General features: G+C 38.5%; 1 protein-coding gene across 1 annotated transcript in view; it reads right to left on the minus strand.

Moving 5' to 3' along the window:
* Window positions 1-13,162, minus strand: part of MYBPC3 (myosin binding protein C3) — a 60,938-nt gene extending 47,776 nt beyond the window's left edge. The window contains exons 1-5 of the mRNA XM_061997800.1: window positions 13,138-13,162; window positions 4,213-4,479; window positions 1,612-1,707; window positions 1,213-1,299; window positions 925-1,073 (exon numbers count right to left, since the gene is read on the minus strand). Of these exons, the coding sequence (XP_061853784.1) occupies window positions 925-1,073; window positions 1,213-1,299; window positions 1,612-1,707; window positions 4,213-4,479; window positions 13,138-13,162 (624 nt within the window). The remainder of the gene's footprint in view (window positions 1-924; window positions 1,074-1,212; window positions 1,300-1,611; window positions 1,708-4,212; window positions 4,480-13,137) is intronic.
* Between the last annotated feature and the right edge of the window lie 8,478 nt (window positions 13,163-21,640).

Consider the following 21,640-nt stretch of genomic DNA (forward strand, 5'->3'; position numbering starts at 1 on the left):
GAAGTGGTGAAATAGAGAGAGTAAAGCACGTTAAGTCATGGAGAGAAATGGAAAAAGAGTGAAATATACTTTGGTGTCCTTTTAGAATTAAGAATTTTCTGATCATGTAACTCATTGGGGTCATCCCCAGTTCAGTAGGAACGGTTGAGGAGTACAGTACCATCAGTACAGGTCTCCCTGAGGATGCAGGGTTATGTTAGCAAACTGTGGTGGTGTACCAGTGCATGCAGTCATCCCATACCCTAATTGCATGTAAATTGGGAACAAGAATAGAGCTTTCATTAAACAAATACAGCCTCTACCCAGAATGTATACAGTACATTTGAAAAGTCAGCAAAAAGAGAGGCTAATGTGAGCAAGTCTGTTCTGTTCCATCCAGGAGAGGGTAGTAGTGTTTCATATACCACACAGGGTGAGCTGGCATGGCACAGACACTCTTGTATTCCTATTCCTGTTTGTGTATATTTGTATACATTTATGCTAGAAATAGACCTCACTCAGCTATTTAATGTCTAGACAATGCAAGAGAAAAATGAATTCCAACAATAATAGCTGAAAACTTGATCTGTTAGAAAAAAGATAGACCTCACTTACATATCTGTCTGATTTATTGTTTTCTCTTAAATATAGCAACTTTCTATTATTTGAGAGGCAGATAGAGGAAGTCCTGCAGTAGATGATGCAAAAATGCTCCCCTAGTCCTCCAGATATTTTCTCATTTCATCATAGATAAGGTATGCAAGAGTCTGTATGTAGTGCTCGTCTCTTTTCTTCATGGTCAAAACATAGACTTCTGTGCATGGGTGTAGCATTGTGTGTAGCTTTGGGTGTCTTAATATCAAAACATTCCTATGTTATCTTGTATTTTCCCTAGTTTAGAGATTAGTTTCTAGAAGACTGAAAACTTTAATCTGGCAGTTGTACCTTGTTATTTCGATCATAACTGTCATGTAGCTGGAGGTGTTTCCCCACTTTGCTTCCCAGATCCACCCACTTTCCTTTGAACCATTTCACTGATGGTTTCTTCAGCAGGCTCTCACCTGCCACTTTGGCAGTGAACGTGATATTTCCACCTTGTAAGGGAAATAGGTTGAGATTTATGAGTACTGTTTCATTTGATATATCACTGCTGTTATCCTGTACACAGAGAGCTAAATAGCCAAGCAGCAGGTACAGTTTACAAACATCACTTGACTCACATTTTGTACTTACCAACAGTAACTTCTCCATCCTGAGGCCGTGCCACAAAAAGCCCAATAGGGTCCACAGGCTCTTCTGGTTGAGTATCAGCAGGTGCAACTGCAATAAACATCAGAATTACTAGTTAGAACTTTCTGCATCATTTCCCTTTACAGCCTATATAGTGAATTTGTTAAGTCATTTAAAAATATGTCAATATGTTTCTTCTGTCACTGAGATTCTTTATTGTCTCTCATTCATCACTAGTGGTGTGCTTTCAGCTACTGTCACTACATCCCTGACTCTAAGGATTCCCTGTTCACTGAATCACAGAATGGTGAGGGTTGGAAGGGGGATCTTTAGAGATCATCTAGTTCCTGTTCTTCCCTTCTGTTGATGAACCAGTCTGGAAAACAGTTAGTTCTCTGTTACCTTCTGTGTTTTGGCTGCTTTCTGCTGGTGGAGCAGGCGACTCTGAGGTAGCTGGGGCTGGAGCAACTTCAGCAGGAGTGACTGCTTCACTCTTTTCTGGAAATGAATGTAAACCAGGATTAGAGAAAGCCATGTTTCTACTTCCTTTCTGAAGGAACAGTTTTTAATATATATTAGGAAATGCAGAGAAACTAGCTATCACTTTCTAGAACTTAAGAGGGTGTGCTGGAAGCTGAAGGAGCCTGTTGAATCTGGATGATGAGGTTCACTCTTTTGTTGAGCTTGGAAAGAACTGATGCTTGGATTAAAAAATTCAGTAGTCTTGATGTGTAGAAACACTTCATCTGATGAACATCACTGTTCTTTGATGCTAACTTCAGTGGTCTAAATAGAAAAGATAATGAAAAATGATGCAGTAATTATTTTTGTAAACAATTTGCTTGTTCATGAGATGTTGTTTAACTCTGCTGTTGGAATGTAGTGTTCCAAATGCTATTGCTGTGTGTGGCTTAGGGAAAAGCTCTAGAGACTGCTAGCAATCAATATGGAGAAAGTAGTATTAAAATCCATCTATCCTTTTTTCCTCTAGCTCATGGAAGTTTAATTAAACCAATCTCAGTTAAATCCTATTCATCTCAGTTAAACCATGACCTAAGAGGCGAATTCGGGTAAACGCAGTTGGCACAATGACAGAAGTATATGAAAAGGGAGTAGAAGTGAGCAACTGAGGCAGGTGGAGGGAGTTAGAATTTTTTGAAACAGATCAGTTGCAGCAAGAATTTGAGGGTTTTTTTCTATAGGTAGCAGACCCACTTCCCAATGGCCTCACCTACCTCCCACACAAGTTCCACGTGGAGTTTCCCAGCTATTTGCAATGTTTTACACCTGGGATTTCTGACCCTATTGTGCCGTGTGATGCCTAACATGAGTGACTCCTCTGTCATAAACCAAGGTGGCTGTGTCTGGGCAGGTTAGGGGCAATTTCTATTTCTTTGACAACAAAGAGCTGAAATTACAATTGTTTCTGAAAACAGTAATGGGCAATCCACTTACTCATTAACAATCTAATCTTAGTAAGGTCAGAAAAACAAGATAGTATCTGTGAACATACAAACATGAGATAGCCCTGCTCTCAGCAAATATATGCCTTTTCTCCTAAACTGTACTTGTATCTGGAAAGAAAGCAGTTTGATTTTAGATTGATGAAATTCTACCACTTGTAATGTTAGAAAGTATCCCATTGGATCTTGTCCAAATAAATTTCAACTCAGTTTTTACTGGAAAGAGCTAAACATTAATCTAACTAATCTTGTGTAGACGTTCCCATAAGTTGGATGTGTAGCTTTAGAAAAGGCTTATTTTGAGACACCAGGAAAATTCTCTCTCCTTTGGCATCCTGTTATCTCCATCACCAGTGTGTGCTTGTCAGAGGTAATGATTACACTTCCAAATTCAGTGACTCTGTCATTTGTAGGCTGTCTACCTGTAGCAGGCTCTACCTGGAGCTAACCTGAAAGAAAATGAGGAAGATATAACTAGTATAATATGTACCTGTTTATTTTCAGGATCATACCTTTATATGCTCTGACATCCGTTAAATTGTCCTAATCCATACTAGGATTTCCCCATCCTCATAACCTGGTACGCACTGTCTTTATCTACAACAGGATGTTTTGTCTCCTGTTAAAAGTTCACCAGTACCAGTACCTTTCCAAAATGTTTTACTGCCATCATGTTACTAGAATAAACAGTGGTAACAAAGGAGAGGAGATTATATAAATGATCTGAGTTTAAGGCTTTTGACCAAAATCACCACTAGAAGTGGGAAATGGGTACCATTTTGGAGAGGCCAAAAAGGAAGGTCAAAATGTTTCAGAAAAGTGAGTTGTTTCATCTGTCTTCAGCATGTTCAGATTTTTTTCATGAGAAAAATCTAGAGAATCTGGCTCTTTATATCTCTTCCCAGGAAAAGCCTGCAGGACCCTTTAATTTTTCCATCTAAATGATCCTTTAATGTACACAGAGGTGGTAATGATAGGTGATATACAAGGTAACACTTGGTATTCAAGTTCTCTTGAAATATGCAGTTTTATTAGCAGGTGATTTTGAGATAGCTTTTGGGTGCTCCTGAAAATATTAGAGTGTAACCTGTAAATTTTTGTCAATTGTTACAATTTTGTATTTAAATAAAATCATTTTTAAAAGAAACAACAGGATGCCAGGCCTAAGATGTAGGCATCTTAGTTTATGGCAGGTTGCATTAGACTAGCATTGCTTTGCATTGCTTTTCAATAGCCGAGTTGAAAAGCTTGACAGAGAATTCTAAAGATGTACATTGAGATTTGCTTTCTGATTTCCACCATGTGGTCTTCTAGCATCTGGAAATGGGTTTCTTTGACACAGGAATACTTTTCCTGTGTCAAATTTAATGTTAAACAGTAGTTTCAAATAATCAGGTGAAATCTCCACCACCTGCATTGCTCATAGAGAAATTTTAAGGTAAATATTAAGACAGGTTAATTTCCATGGGCTTCATTCATGAAGTTTGGAAGTGGGACTGGAAATACTGATGACACTGGAATTGCTTAGGAAACACTGTACCTGGCTCCTTGACCTTGAGTTCAAACTTGACCTTGGAACTTCCCGCTATTACAGCGTATGTCACATCATCTTCTTTGCCTACGTTATTGATTGTCAGCGAGTGCTTGTTTCCTTCTGCCTTGATGACATATTTTTCACCTTCAGTAATTTCTGTGCCAGCTCGCTGCCACTTCACCTTGATGCCAGCTTTCTCTGTCTCTGCTTCAAACACAGCTGTGCTTCCGGCTGTCACCTCTGCTGTCTTCGGCTTCTTGGTAAACGCAGAAACTAAAAAAAGAGAGAGGGCTCACTAAAATCTGTTTTGCAATTGTGGTGTATCTGGTGTAGTCAGCTGTTGTGGCTGCAGCAGCTGTCTCCTTTCTCTTCCATCTGCCCATGCAAGATATAAATTATGACACTTTCCACTGAGAAGTTGTGGAATTGTCTTTGAGTTCAGAGTTCTGTCTCTGGCTGAGGTATCACAGTGTCATGAAATGAATTGGAATGGAGAGCAAATACATCTCACTCTTTGTCTTCCTCTTCCCCTCCCCGTGAGCTCAGATTTCTCCTAAGTGCAGGTTTTGAACTATAAGATGGCATGATATGTATTCTTACATACCAAGCTCTCTACATTATTTTGCCATGCAGTTCTGTTTAGATATATTAATGCTGTCCTGAAAGTTGCTTAATGCAGTGGTTAAACACGATCAGGATCTGTTCCTCCAACAAAATCAGTTTGTGCAGTAACCTGTGCCCACAATAAAATCATGGTTCATCTTTAGTCCCTCTGTTTTGACGGATCAAGGTTTTATTTTCATAATGGCACTTGTAATTTTATCCCAGGTAAAATAACATTCATTGTTGTTTGCATTCAAATGTTTAGTTCAGCATTAAAAGTTAAAGTGTTTACCTTTGTAGTACTCTACAACAACTAGTTTTCTAATTAATTGAAAGGTGCATAAAAATATTTTCTGTATATGTCAAGAAGAACTTATGATGAGTTAATGAAATCATTAATATACTGGATAAACAAGCATAAACCAAAGGATGATGTTTTAGTTTACATATAAGCAAAGCAGCACATTAAATAGAATTTGGAAAGCAAGCAATGTATGGTGGTTTTGCTCCATGAATACCCTCATCCTTCATAAGGATTTGTTATTTATTTATTTATTTATTTGGACTTCTTCAACTTTGCTTTGAATCAAATTTTCCATTTCATGCTCATGATTTGATCTTAATTAAATCTGTTACCTTTTTGCTATTTGCCGCAGATTGTGTTAATGTATCAAAATACCAGTCATTAACATTCTGCTTCATACACTGGTTTTGTGCATCGTTATTGACTTACCTCTACATGACCACACTTTTATAAAATATTAGTAATTCCATCATATTTAATTATATCTGTCACCTCTGTGGCAAGTTGTCTATGGCTCTCCTCCTTGGCAGCAACAAGAACTGTTCCAGACACACAACAGTGCTTATAATTAGTTTTAAGCCTTTGATTCTGCTTTGTAAACGTGAATGGAACATGGCATGAAAACATGTGAAAAGAAAGAGTTTATTTTCATGTTTATACAAATGCTTTGGTTAGTATAAATGGTATATTACTAACAATACCATCTCTATTCTTCTAGCACATTCTCAGACTGCAAAAATTAATTGACCTCAGGGAGTTTAGATCTGCAGAGATTTTGTCTGATGGCCTTTGGACTTTAGTCACTGTACAGTTCTTGTTTCTTGCACTGTGTTGCAAAGGATTCAAAGCTGCTTACAGCAATTAAAGTATTGATTACATTTAGAAGTTACTATATATTTTGCCCCTGTTATACATAAAAGGCTAAACTAAATTTTTATCCTCCTTTTCTCTTTTTTTCTCTCACCTTTTATATATTTGATGAAAAAACAATTTTGGTTTGCACTGAGTCTATAGTAGCCTTTCCTGAGCTCCTGTTGCGTTCTTCTGCATGCTTTTCTTCCATGTGAAATTCCTCTGGGAGTGAGATGTTACTGCATGCTTTTATTTGAGTTTTTTAATACTCTTCTTAACAGTTGCACATCCCTTAGCATAGTATTATGCTTTAGTAAGTAATACAACAGGGTACACTTTAATGCAGTGTATTGTGAAGCACAGGTTGGTAGATCCAACTTCTCTAGATCATCTAGTCCAACCCCCTCAGAATAATTGCAAAAGAGTTATTGTAGACAGCAGGTTTGATGTACAGAATTCAGAAGACAAATAAAGGTGGCCAGACCACCACACAATGGGGAGCCAGGTCTGTTCTGGAACCCACTCCTGAAATACCTATTAGCTGGCTCCTTTCCCTATGACGACAGAGATAAAGCAGCAAAGAGGCATGTTTTGTGTCTGAGTGCTATCCTCATCACTCTTCTATTCAAGCACAAAAGAATCTATAAATGTATGAATTACTTAATAGTAACGTGGCCTGTAAATGTTCCAGCCTACATATGGCAGGGTTTCAAGACATGCATACTTGGAAGTAACTCTCTGATCTGCTGCACACCCTTTGGAGTGATTAGATATCTCACATTTACTTTAGACAACTCGACAAAACCAGGTTGTTGGCCAGAGCTACATGCACAGTGAGAAATCTCCACCATCACCTAATACTTCTGGGAAATTTAAAAACATATGTAGGAGTTTATAAGTAAGTCTTGTCTTTTTTTTTCCTCTCTCTCTCCCTTTCTTTCCAAAAGACTCAATTATGAGTTAAAATGCCTGTGAATACTTCCACTACAGCATTAAATTGGAAAGGTCAAAAATCTCCCATGAGAATAAAGGCCTGTAAGAACAGTTGGTTCAGAATACACTTTTTCAAAGCTAAAGGAGAGTCTAAGAGTCATTTTTCTGCCCTTGAGTTTCAGAGCCAGTGGGTGACAGTGCTCAAAGTAGTGTGTCTCTGTATCCATTTGTATTCGCTTTCATCTTTTGCTGTTCATATCTGCAAAGGAAAAGTTGGGATGGGTGGCTGGGAGATTTTGCAGAAAATTACTTTGTTGCAGAAGGGAGATTGCTGAACAACCATGTGAAGAGAAGGCCATCATTTTTCCTTCTGGGGGAAAAGTGGGCTGCTTAACAGAAAAAAAAAAAGAAGTGAGAGATCATCTGTTCCTGATCCCCTTCATTGTGGCTGCAACTTTAAGTGTGCACACAAATCTAAGTTCACCATCTGATATTTTCTCTCTTGCAGTTATTTCAATCTAATCCAGCTATGTCCTCATTAAAAATATTCCTAAACCCCATGATTCAAAACTTCTGGTCTGTCCCGAGAACCTCACTTTTACCTGCTTTTATCACAAACACATTCCCCATTTTGCAGTCTCTCTCACTTCAACATTTGGCTTCTACCCAGATATGCCCCTCTGAGTTCCATATGTGCTTTCCATAGTTGACACACTCTTGGATACGACCACCATCATCAGGTTGTGGAAAACTCAACGACTGTGACACCTCTCATGTGATGTTGTGGAATGTCTTACAGCTCTTGGGCCTGTCAAGCACTGACAGACCTCAGACACTATCACATCTTTATCCAGACTCCAGTCAAACATGCACTTAGGAGTGAGCCATGAGGCTGGGGCACCTGATGGCCAACTAGCCCCTGTCCTCTGCTGCCCATTTTATTAACTCTTTTCTTCCTAGTAAATTCTAACACAACTCTGCACAAGGGCAGAGAAAGATGACATCAGTACTAATGTAGTATAGCAAAAAAATGGAGAGAGGGCAGAGATGCACATGAGTTACTAGACCTGATGATGACAGGAATTATTGAAGGGAAGGTGGGAAATGGGTGCTCTGTGTGTGTTTTGTGGGGATGGAACTGGAATTGCTGTGAGGGAGTTAACACAAAGAAGGATATGCAGCTAATGAAAGAAAATGAGGCTTGAGCCACTTTGTACTGACCCAATTTTTAGCACTTCTCATACCCTAGACCTTGCTAATAATTTCTAACCACCATCATGCAAAGAACTTTGCATATAACCTTGGAGTAATGTAAACCAGCAAAATTCTACCCCAGGCAGAAGACAAATAGGTCTGTGTGTCATCTACAGTGGTCTTACAGAAAGCTTTTCAGTGGCTAATGCTGCTGCTGCTGCCAGTACTTACATGCAGCATCCATCCTGTTTGTTAAGTCTTGTAACAATCAGATGTACACATCAGTCATACAGTGATGTATGTTACATGACTTACAGCTTCATTAGTTAGTAATAAAAAGCTCTATCTAAATGGTCAGATTGCATTTTGGTAGTAATTTATTAACAAGTCTTTTGATCAGGAGGCTGCAAAATTACAAAATGCATTTGCTCTTGGCCAAATTAAATGATAATTAAGTAATATAAGTTACAAAACTATTTCTTTTACTCTTCACCTAAATAAAAGTAGCTTTCCTACTGCTGCCTTCTGTTAAATCTTCATACTAGCACTTTCATACTTCCTCCCTTACTTTCTGATCTGCTTTAAAGCAATCTCTTTCTAACATCTGCCATCAACCTTGTTTACTATTCTGCTTCAAAACCTTTTTATACTCACCTATATGAAAACCTAGAAAATGGCTGTTATCAGGTCACTATCTATTGTACCAATCATTATCTCCTTTGCTCTCTTGTTGAACTATGTTTATGAGGCTTTTTGCAGGTGTTTTAAGGCAGCAGTAGGTCTCTGTACAGCATCAAATTGTTAGTAAGTAGTTACTAAGTACTATTGTATCCCTAATAAGAATAAAAGTTGGAAGAGACATTCCTATTTGATTATTGCCACAAAACATGGAGATGACACATATATTAAAATAATGTTTAAATAACTGGAATCATTTTAGTCCCATCATTTTAGGAAGAAGTACGGATTCCACAAGAGTGAATTTAAGTAGAGTGATAGGGGAGAGACATTCTCTTGTTGGATTGGTTTTGGTTTTTTAAAATTTCATCCTGCTTTTAGATTTGTGAGTCAGACTTCAGCTCTTCATCATTCATTATTCGTGATATGTGTATGGAGGGAGATAAGCACTTCAGGAGAAGGTGGCTTAGTCAAGGCATTCAAATGATATTTCTGCCTTTCTGAAATAAAAGCTGTTAAAGGTATAAATGTTTTAGGAGAATCTAATGTCTCTGGTTGAATGCACATGCTACAAACTCCAGCAGAAATCTGTGATGAGTGTAATTAGTAAAAACAGAGTCATGTTTTCCCCACAAAGCTGTTATCTTACTGCACATTCTGTGCAATTGGTATTAAAATATGTATCTGGCCAATGTACTTGATTAATATTACAAAAGTAGTATTAGCTTTTCAAATCCCTTCATTTGTTAAGGCTTCCTGCTGAAAACTTATCTTTGCTTTCCTTCTTACACTTGGCATCTAGTTTTCTTTTTACACTATTTGCTCTTCCATTGAGTTAAAAGCCAGACTGTGGATAAGCAGACTTCAGTAATGGAGCTTGTAAATTCCTTGCTGAGGAACTATATAAAGATGCTGCACATTCCTCAGTCAGGACCTAAGTGGCTTCTTGCAATTACAAGCTTAATCATTCTGTGATCCAAAAGCTATTGAACTACTCAATCTTATCATTCCTTGCCTACTTCAGCAGCTGAGATCGTAAATTCCTGTAACATGAGCAACAGGCGAGGAATAGTTTCACTAAGCAGTCACCTCTCTCTGTGCATCCATCATACTTTCTGTAAAATGGAGATAATAATGATCAGCTTGCTTTGAATTTAAACTTACCAAAGAGGAAAATAGTTCTATCTGAATCATTAGTAATTATTTTTACATTACTGTACTGCACATTACTGTTCATTATTGTGGAATAGTACTTTACTGTGCTAGGTGCTTGCACATGTAAAACCATGAGCTTATAATGAAACTAAAATTCTCCTCTCTACTCTCCATTATGCAACGTTTATTATTATTATTGTCATTGTTATTAATGCCAAAGACATCTGTGTAATTACAAGCCAGGTTATTTATAAACCCTTGATAAAATTTCCTAATCTGAACTGCAAAATCTAGACTCTTTCATCTATAAAACACATGAATAAAAATGGACTGATTTTCACACAAAGTGAGTAACACCAGACAATTTCTTGTCCACATATAGTAATGCACATGTTTCCTGTTAAGTCCCATTTATCTATGAAATTCTGTGTTTGAAAGGTCAGCTGTTTCCTCTTAATGTCACAAAACACTGTTAAGGAAATAATTGTTTGGTTTGTTGTTTTTTTTTTATCTTTCTGAGTTTTTACAACAAAAAAAGTAATGAACACTTTTCAAACAGTGAGCCTTTGAACAGAGATTAATTACAAGGGAGAAGAACAAAGTTCCTGCAACAGAACCCCACAGAAAATGATGATTTTGATTGTTTGCTCTGACACTAAATTGCTACAGGTCTTCTAAGCCCTGTTGCTCTTGGGGAGTGTACAGATTTTCTTGAGAGCTACAACAGCTCATTGATATTCTGTAGATAAATAGGGCAGGGCTTTATCCTGAAAGGTTTTAGTTGGACAATTTAAAGATTCGGGTATGTTTATTGGAAAATCTACTTCATTGGTTTAGGTTTTTCAGTATTATTGTGGCTTGTTGGGTTTTTTTTAAACATGTTAAAAGGTCTGTTAAAACAGCACATCTGGCAGAATACCTCTGATCACTCTCTGGCATGAAGCACTTTCTTTTACTTATACACAAGATACCCAAATTTCAATAATCTAGACTAAAGAATCTCTTAGGCTTCTTCACTATTCCAGTTATATGGCAGGTGAAAGGCAGGAATTGTGTATGAATTGCTAGATAATTATTCAGCCCTCCTGAGATTATGCTTAACATTATCCCATCTGGAAATGGATTGAACTATATAAACAACATGAAATAGAAAACCAAAGGGATTAATGTCTCTTGGGAGAATGGGAAGATCCCCTCTAGAAGTTATGGGCCATGTGACTGATTCTGTCTCGGTCAGTGTGTGTAATAAGAGCTTTTCCTCCCCCTGCTGTGATAATCACAGCATTTGGGCTGGTGTGTTCATAAGAATTGTGTAGGACTAGCGACAGACAGCTGTTAGATTTTCTGGAGAAAGAAGCAGGCATAGACTTTCATTTCCCCATAAGCTAGCAAAGGTGGACATCTTTACAAAGAGAGAAGCTGCCTCTCATCCACAGAGACTGCAAATGTTAATTTAAAGGCAATTAAACCATTAGAAATCAAAAGTCACAATCCCTTGGTGATCACACTGCCAATTTTTGCCTAATCTGTCATAATTCTTTTTGCCAGGATTATCAATCACAAGCATTAGGCATTTTAATAAATCTCAAAAATCAGGTGACTTCAAAAATAGAACATAATCATGAATGTCTTATTTTTGAGGTGATTGTTAAACCTTTACAGCTTATATTTTCAAGGTTTTCTCTACAGTTACAAGTTCTTGTTTGTACTGTTCTATGTGATTCTACTTGCATCTGATTTCAGAAATCGCAGCCTTAAGATCGTTAAATCATGTTATATTTGTGGTAAAATGGAAGCATTTGATGACACCACTGTTGCTTTACAGTTATCATATAGATGGAACGTAAAGAATGTTTTAGTACTTTGCAGATTTTAATGGGAGATACAGGCTGGGTTTGTGCTCTGCCTCTGGCAGTGTCTACTTCCAAATATTTTGGCCAAAATGAAATCTCTTCTTAACAAGTTCTTCTTTTGTTGTGGTGACTACAGGATGGCCAACATGACAAGAGACTGATGCCTGTTCAGTCCTTTGCAAAGCACAAAGGCCTACATGAATGAGTATCAATAGCTATGATTGACTATGATTTACTAACTTTGGAAACTACATGTTATTAAAACATGGACTGTACCTTCAGGTAGCAGTGATTCTGGGCATGCACTGGCATCAGTGAAGTGAAAACCCTAAAAGGGAAGTATCCCAGATCTAGTACAGTTGCCTCCAGCTCTGTGTGATGGATACATACACACTTTTCAAACAGTCAGAGCCTCAGCTTTTGACAACTTTTTTCCAAACTTCATTGTGGACACAAAGTGCTCCTGAGACATCTTCCTCTAAACAGGTGTCCTGAAGCTAGTCTCTCCTTAACTGTGCTTCCCACAATCTCTCTCCCTATCTGTGCTTCCTGTGCTCTTTCTCCTTTTCAAACAGATTCATTTCACCAAACACCCCATCCTAGGTCTCCCCTTCTTTCCTGTGTGGGCAGCCTCTGAGTGATTCCTTATTTCTCAAATTTAAATTAGAACTTTCCTAAATCTCAAATGTTCTCTTCATGTTTTTCTAGTGGGGCAGGAATTGTGCTGGGCTCTGTGACCTTGGCTTGCTGAAAATGGCTAGTTATTTTCTGGCTCAAAGGAAAAGGATGGAGGAGGGCAAGTGAGAACACACATATATTCTTTACAGTTCAATGTCTTCATTTTTACCAAGAGCTTTATTGTCAATTGCCTGGAAGAACTAGAAAAAATATACTCTCAACCAGGTGCCACTTACTTTCATTTTCACTCAGATTTCACTAACAACAAACATTATCAAAGTTAGAAGCCAAGAACACTTCCTCAAAATTATCAGGGGAAAAAACCCAAACCAAACAAAAGCAGGAGAGGTTTATGGTGCCTAACTGCCCAAGAGAGAGACTACAGGGTTTTTTTTCAGAGTCCTAAAACTGGCTGGGAATGGAGAAATAAAAAGAATCTGAGAATTAAATGTTTCATTTTTATTCTTTCCTCATCCAAAGTCTCTTGAGAAAATTCCATGGCTGAGGTTTGCCAAAGTAGCTACTGATCTCTCTGCAAGATCATTCAGCATCTCTTATATTTATAACTTCATAAAAATACTATCTCTTTTGTCCTCTCTATTTTTTTTTCCACTGAGGCATACAAAAGCTACTCCCATTTTGCTCTGTTCTTAGATTTTGTCTGTCAATTATGATCCTTACCTGTTTTCTTTACAGGCTCTGGCATCTTCACTTTGTTTCTGGTGAAGCTCCCAGTTGTATCTAGAAAGCAGGTCCAAGCTAAACACACATGAGATTGCAGGGCTTTTGAGACCCTCTAAAGAAACACTCAGTGAAAGCCCCCATCCTGCTCCTCCCCCTTGATTCCCCACTGTTGTCAACTACGGCACCTCATCAACAGCAGGACACACTTGACAGGCTACATCAGCTGGGATAAATATAGCTAAGTTCCAGGAGCCAGAGAGTTCAAACTACTCAAGACTGGCCACCACTGATCCATGGGTACAAACCAGAGCTCAACATTGTACATACATAAAGCACATTTTCCAGCTTCACGCATGTATTGTGTGAAGAATTCCTACACTGCCATGTTTACAGCACATGCAGCAAACTCGATCAGTTACATTTCCCGTATGCTGGTCCTGTACTTCTCTGAATATGTGTCTGCCTGTATTCTTCCTACCTCTTTCAGTCTTTGTTGCTGTTATAATTGGGTCAGAACTGAACAGCTTTATTCTTGTTTCTTCTTTTTTTATCTTCTAACAAAGACTGTATTTGTAGAACTAAATGTGAACCTTCAAGAAAGAGCTTTCTTTTTCAGAGACACTCAAACATTACTGACATTTGCAGTCACAACTAGAAAGCATGACACTACTTAAATAGTTGCAGTCCTCCCTCCCCAGCCACCCACTTGATCTGCAGCATACATGTCATGAAAACTAGCAGATCTTTTTTTCCAAGTACCTTTTAAGTACCATTTAAAAAAGAGCCCCAAGGTTCTATTAGATACCTCTAGAAGTTTTAATGTCTAATTACATAGAAAAAATCTGCAGGAAATTGGACTAGAAAATTACTCTGTTATTGCTCTTTTATGCTGTAGTCATCGCTTCTTGTTTATTTATACATTTAGCATATGAGAAAATAGTAACTGTGGACAATCATCCTTTTATTGACTTGGTAGCATATCCATTTCCTATCACTTTTGTCTCTCTCGTTTTGAATTTTGAGCTTTATCAGAGCAACTCTATGGGTCAAGTGTTCAGCACATTGTAGCTAACACTAGTATTGAAAAAAGAATGTGAAAAATAGAAGTGGTTTTCAGTTTTTCTGGTTTTACTAGCCTGTGAGAAACCTCAGTCTAAAGGACTGCTGGTTTTGGCAGGGAGCTTGGAACAGGCAAGTGTGCATGCACCCATCAGTCACTGTACTTTGTGTCTCTCACATCTGACTCTCTGGGTAGGCTGATAAGACAAATGTGAACATGCAAGAATGACTGTTGCTACCTCTCCTGATTTGGAGCCAAATATTTCCTCCCCTTCTCCTGAAGGAATACAGTCTGAAAAATCTGTCACTTGACTAGTGAAGGTCATCCTTTCTTAAATATTTCTCCCTATTAGAATGTTTTTTTCTCAAGAGCTGATCCCCAACACACTGTTGGAATGTCATCCACATCCCTCTGGGAAGAGAGTTGTCTCCCTGTAGCTTTAGACAGTTGAGGCCACAGGAGACAGAGCTACCACAGACTGATAAAGAAAGAAAAATCTATGCAATTTATGCAGAGGTGAACTGGGATCAGTCATGCTTCTCAACTTAGTTGTCTTTCTAGCATGTGTCCTTGAAAAATTTTAGTCTAGATAAGAGGAGACTGCAGGGGGATCTCATTAATATTTACAAATATCTAAATGGTGGATGTCAGGAGGTTGGGGCAGCACTTTTTTTTCTGTTGTATCCAATGGTAGGATAAGGAGTAATGACCTTTAGAGATCACAGTCCCAACTGCCCTGCAGAAGCAGGGTTACCTAGATAAGGTCACATAGGAACATGTTCAGGCGGGTCTTGAGGAAAGAGACTTCACAACCCCTCTGGGCAGCTTGTTCCACTGTGCCCTGGTGAGGCCTCATCTGGAGTCCTGAGTCCAGTGCTGGGCTCCTCAGCTCAAGAGGGACAGAGACCTTCTGGAGAGAGTCCAGCACAGGGCCACCAAGATGATCAGGGGACTGGAGCATCTTTCATACGAGGAAAGGCTGCAGGAACTGGGGCTGTTTAGTCTGGAGAAAAGGAGACTGAGGGGTGATCTTATTAACATTTATAAATATCTAAAGGGTGGGTGTCAGGAGGTTGGGACATCCCTTTTTTCTGTGGTACCTAGCAACAGGACAAGGGGTAATGGGATGAAGCTGGAACACAAAATGTTCCACTTAAACATAAGAAAAAACTATTTCACTGTGAGGGTGACAGAGCAGGCAGGAGTTCATCACAGCAAGTCTTCTGGGACCACGTAAATAAGTTTCTTCTGTTATACACTTTCTCCTGCTTATTTATCACAAGTACTTAGAAACTATTTTGGTCTTGAGGAGTTTCAGACTCTAACATCTGGGAATCTTTTCCTGCTGCATTTCATGTTTCTTAACCTTTATATGTGTTTTTTTTACTCTGTTTAAAGAAATATTCCTCGTGTGGTATGCTTGCAGTGGTTTCCTTTCCATGAATGGACTTTCTACCTATGACAACACCTGACATCTTGTTTTCTTTGGATCTCTTATTTTATTAATTCCATGTATTTCTCACTGTAGATTTGATTCTTTCTGTAAAATTTAGTGGTGTAGTTTTAATTTGGCAAGGAACTGGAAGACAAGAATAAACAAGGGCTTAATTCTGACTATTTTTGTGCTCAAAATAATGCACATTTAATTCAAGCACTGTGGTTAGTCAGTCTCTTAGCTCATTATTCTCCATAGATACTTTTCAGGATCCCATTTAATCTGGGGAGGGTATGAGTTACTTCTTCCCCACAATGAAACAGAGCCACAAGAATGATTTAATCAGATGCAGGAAAATGATCCTATTCCAGTTACAACTTTGCAGCTTTTATGATTTTTAAATGTTATATGAAAGAGTGTCTGCATGTTCACAGCAGAGCAAAATGAATGTTTTCTCTGCTATTACACTTCTGGTTACCAGGTGGCAGCATTGTTGTAATAGTAAACTTTTTTTCTAGCATTTTCTACCTTTTAATTAATTAATTAATTACCTTTCCCATTTTTAATAACAAAACTCCTATGCAAATGGAATCTGTGATGGCTACACTAACCCAAAATAGATGTGTGGCAGATTGTGGTGACTGTTTGCCAGCACACCTCAATGCCACACAGTTTTTTAGAAAGTGTGTGAAATGTCATCCCGTGTTCAAGTGAAACTGATGTACAAGCAACACGTAATAAATGTCTCTGCTAAAAAAAAGTGCAAGAGAGTGAAAAGGGTGTCAGTCCTTGTCAAAGGAATTATCCTGCAAGTCTGAAATTACTGTTCTGTGCCTCAGACTGTGCCTTTCATCGTGTAGTTCAAAGACAAGTTCAAAAATGACAGTATATAGGTAGCCTGCAGTGACAGGCCGTGTGATGCATCTTCCTGGTTTTGGAGAGTTGCGGCGTGACTTACGCAGAGAAACCCCAGGATCTGCTATTTATAGACAAAGTTAGCAGCACCTCCTTCTAATAAGACCACCCAATTTCCTATTAAAAGACTCTAGTTTTAGATGGTTAGAACTTTGCCTGAATGTAGTTATCCTGACAAAAAATCTATTAGTTTTCTAATTTGGGCTTTTTCTGCTTTTAGTTTCTGTCATGCCATTTGATTTCTTGTCTCTGTGTCTATTTGCTTCTGCCTCTTAGTTTTGTTCTGTGAAAATATCATCTCCTCTGTGTTTCAGCAGTTTCTAAGGACAAGGTAGTATAATTAACCCTTGATTCCAGGGACTGCAGATTTGCTGGTGGAATGGTGGGATAACCAAGCTGGCTCAAGGCAGAGCACGGGTCCCTTAGGAGTCACTCACTGAAGTGCTGCACCCACGACACCAGGCAGACTGTTTCCTTTGTGCTTTTGAAACACACAGCTCTGGGGTGTACACATGGCCTCACTGACAGAACTTGAGTTTACAAGGGCTTACGACATCTGGGTAATGCTGATCCTGCTTATTTGAGCTTCCCCTCTGGGCAACCATCTTGTATCCCTACTCTTTGTACCACATATTTGAGATCTTCTGGACATTTGACAGTTAACTTGCTTTCATTTCAGGGATGTGTGTTTAACTGTCTTCATGATAACCAACTGGAGTTGCTACACGTTCCAGAGTGCAGAAAAAAATGCAGTCTACATATGCTCTGTGAGAACTCTCTATATTTTATCCTCTGAAGACATCTTAACTGTGTCAATTGGGTCCAATGTAGGGGGTCAGCAGAATTTTCTTTGTGTTTATCTCTGGGTTATCATGAGGTTTGCGCTGAATACACACAGTTGGACTAAAACCAGACAGGGTGTATGTCCTGTGCTCCAAACAGCATCTCCCTCAGGCTCATACAAAATGGAGGGGGCAAAGATGTGAGTGTCAAAGAACTGGACCTTCAGAAAGAGAAAGGAACACAACAAGTAGAGAGGGACAAGGACATAAAAAATATGTGATGGAAGGGTAGGGAGAAAAAAAATGAGGCTGGAGTTGTGGGAGGGGTTTGAAATAGGTCCTCAAAGGACAAGAATATTGGATAGGAAGCTGGGGTATAACTAGGAGGGAGGGAAGAGAACTGCGAGCTGGTAGGTAATAAGACTGAAACTGTAAGAGGATGTGGGATGGGAAAACTGTAAATGGCTGAGCTAATATAATAATTGGAACTGAGACCCATTCCCATAAAGAGAAGCTCACTGGAGGCATATATGAGAGGAGTCTGTCTGAGAGGAAGAAATAAGGCTGGCCAGGCAAAAGTCAAAACCTGTCATTGAGAATAGAGCATCTGAGGTCTACTAAACATGGAGGTGACTGCTGGCTGAGTTTAGAGATGGAGAGAAGCTTAATGAAGAGCTGACAGTAGATAGCTGGGCCTGTCTGAGAAAAGAACAGAGTACAGACTGTTGGTGGGTAGGAAAAAGTGGACAAGAGAATGTCTAAAGAGAGTTTTAGAATAATGTTTCTCAAAGCAAACAACTCAGAAAATGAGTTAATTCTAAAAGAAACCCAAACTGATTTGTATACGCAAATGCACAGCTCAGCACCCAAACATTCTTCACTTTGCATAAGGCAGAGGCATTGGAGCATTCTGCACAAAGGCCTCGGTGGTCAAAGGGCTTCTCATACCAAGAGCACTGCTGCTCTGTTGCTCTGCTGCTGGGCTGCTAAAACAAAAGCTCAGAGTGAGCCCTTAAAGCACAGAAACTGCATTCCTTCCTACCACAAAGCCGCTTCCCCAATCCTTTGCATAACCTTGGTCTCCCCAACACCTCCTCCCACCCTTCCTTCTCCTCCACCACCTCCTGCTAAACCTTATCTACTCTACCACATCCTCATTCTTCTCCTGTCCATAGACTGCTCTGCTCGTTCTCACGTATTGTTTTGGCTCCCCAATAGTAAAAAGTAACACAGTGGGGAACTGAAGGCATGAAGAAGGGGGATGTGGCTGTATGAGCAGAGAGAATGGAAAGATACAGAGAATGGAAAGAAAGTTGGTCTGACAAATCTGATCTAAGTGGCCTGCTTTGAGTAGGGGATTGGATGAGGTGACCTCCAAAGGTTCCTACCAACCTAAGTTACTCTGTGATCCTATGTGGTGACGTGAGGCATTGTGAGGGAAATAAATGGGGCTAAAGCAGACACAGATGAGATATGAGTGAGAAAATGAGAAAGAATATCTGCAGCCTACTGCTATTTTCATACTCTTTGGAAGAAGGTCACATTTCCCAGCTCTTGGAATAGGACTCTGATGACTGATCTTCCACAGTCCCAACTGAACCAACTGAATTATAACATGTGAATTTATTACAGAGGTGAAACTTGGTGAAGTTTTAGCCATGTTACAAAACTGGTACCCACAGAGGGCTGTAGTCTGTGTCATATCCTAGTCTTATCTAACAATGATATATACATTTTACACACATGAGTGGGATTTGTATGGGTAAGATACTGTTCTGGACTTTGTCAAAGAACAAATGTTTAGTGTATTGTCACCAGTGATAAAGTCTATGCTATGAAGCTATAATGTGCAGTTAGAGTATTAGCAAATTTAGAGCAACAGAGTAAATAAACTCAATTGAATTGTATATACTTGTTGTGAAGTTGGCACTGTAATTTAAGCTCGGTGATTATGCTGGGACTTTTGTTGTGCAGTGATCTGAATGAGGGAGAAAAAAAAAGACATGAAAAAGAAGAAGAGATTAAGGGATCATATCAAACAAGTAAACTGAGGCAAAAAATCCTGGCAAAGTACAGAGCATAAGCCCTGTTGTAATAAATTAAGACAAATACAGATTAGAAGACTCTGGCAATGTATAGATCACAAAATTTGGTGATGGAGATAAAATTTTATGAGGGAGGAGACAGAAAACCCCAGTAAATTTATGAGGAGATATATATATAGATATATATATATATATATATGTACTTTTGAGGAATTTTGGGGGATTTAATAACTATTGGCTGCCAGACAAAAACAAATGATAGCACCTTTAACTGCAGTTCTGTCTGATTTGGGTGAGCAGGAGCTCAGATCTAGAAATGTCTAAAACTCTCTTTGTGTAGAATTGAAAAATATATGCTAGCTCTGTAAATTATGACAAGCAGATTATCCTTCAGTGTGGTCAGTGCAATTTTTCTACCTTCTACATCTCTGATGTTTCACTGGAAGGAGTCTAAAATATTGTAGGAAGTATTTTGGATGTAGATCAACAGTAGTTTTCTAAATAGTATCTCTCCACAAGAATTGATTAGGAACTAGCCAACAGCTAATAAAGATGGTTGGATTTTTTTAAACAGGCTGTAAATGTCATATGTAAGTTGCATATCCAGGTGTAGTATGAGTGTTTGCTTTGAAAGAGAATTGGTGATCTCTAATAGCAGTGGGCTACAAAGTGTTCAGTAAACTTGTGCTAGTCATGAGCCATCTCTCCAGGTTATGACCTGACCTACCTTTTTCCAGCATGTCTGTCTGTCTGGTGCTTGGCCACTTCCAAAGAAAACCAAATGCTTGCTTCTCTGTAATTTTCCTGAACCGGTGATTTTGTCACATTAATTTTTGTCTTTTTCTCTAAAAAGCCAAAGAGCCTCTGCTTGCACATGCAACTGAATGGCAATTCAGCTTGATTAGGCAGCCTACAATCCAGACTAGGTTGATTGGACAGCCTGCAAATGGTACTGTGGCAGAGAAGCATCATCATTTGGTCTCCTTCACAGCTGCAACACATGATTATTCAGACTCTTTATGCCACAGATGAAAAACTTAACCAGAAACAGATGGGGAGTGAATATTTTTAGAAACAGTATTTCAAAGCATTAACAAGAGGAAGAGAGAAAAAGATTTCAACTCTGGAGATAAAGAAAATGTTAAACCCACTTGTTAAGATATATTCAATAGTATTTTTTAAAATGTTTTGATGACAAATAACACTGTGCCCAGAAATACTTTTACTCAGATTATTCCATTTTTTGTGTTACTCGTGGGCAAAACCAGAGTAAAATGCAAATTCTTCAATTCAAGTACAAGTAGTTGCTCTAAAATAGCATTTTACAGTAATGAACAGTTTAAAGGTTCTGGTTCTTTGAATGTTTATTTTAATTTTGTATTATTTCTCCAGGATCTAATTATTTTCCATGCAGGACTTGGCTAGGAAAATAGAAAGCTAGGTCTCTAAGATCTAAGAAGGCTTTTTGACAAGCTTGCAATTAATTTAGTGTTATCTTAAACATCTCCACAATTAGCTCACCATTTAGCTCTTTTCTATCCTCTTAGTTTTCCTGCAAGAAGAAATCATCCTCCAAATTACAGTGTCAGAGAATTGTCAGTTCTGCTTTTCAAGCTATGTTTCTGATAAAGCTGTTTTTATGGAGAGGAATTAATTCCTTAGTTGTCTTGATTCTGCAAGTCAGAAAAAGGCAAATGTCTTTCTAGTAGTAAGTCTGTGATGGAGAATCATCATCAGTAGCAACAGAAAAGTCCTGAGTTTCTAGCACAGCATTGAACAAACTCTAATTGTGTCAGTGTTGAGTGTTATTCTAGTCTTCCAAGAGCTTCCCTCAGTGTCTTCAGCTTCCATCCCACAGCTGCAATATGGATGAAGTTTATGAGTCTCATGTAATGAATAATATATTGTGTCCTAAAGGAGCTAGATTCTTACAGTACAATTTTAGAAACAAAATCTCATCTTAAATTATTTTATAGCTTTGATATATATTAACACTAATTGAATAAAACATGTTTGACTAGAAGAATAAACATGATCCTAAAGAACAGTAACTATAAGTTGGGGGTGCAAGATTTTTTTATGTCTGAAAGGTCATTTCTATTTCTTATCTTGGACAGAGAGTTCTGAAGCCCTCACCTGCTTTTAACTCCCAGTTCATTTCTAGCATGGATCAATGTATTTATCATGTTCATGAACTGAGAAGAAGAATTGGAAGTACTACATTGTGATTATTTTTAACCTGGAGCTTCTTTCTGTTTGGCTC

The sequence above is a fragment of the Colius striatus genome, chromosome 6, assembly GCF_028858725.1.
Source record: "Colius striatus isolate bColStr4 chromosome 6, bColStr4.1.hap1, whole genome shotgun sequence".
NCBI lineage: Eukaryota > Metazoa > Chordata > Aves > Coliiformes > Coliidae > Colius > Colius striatus.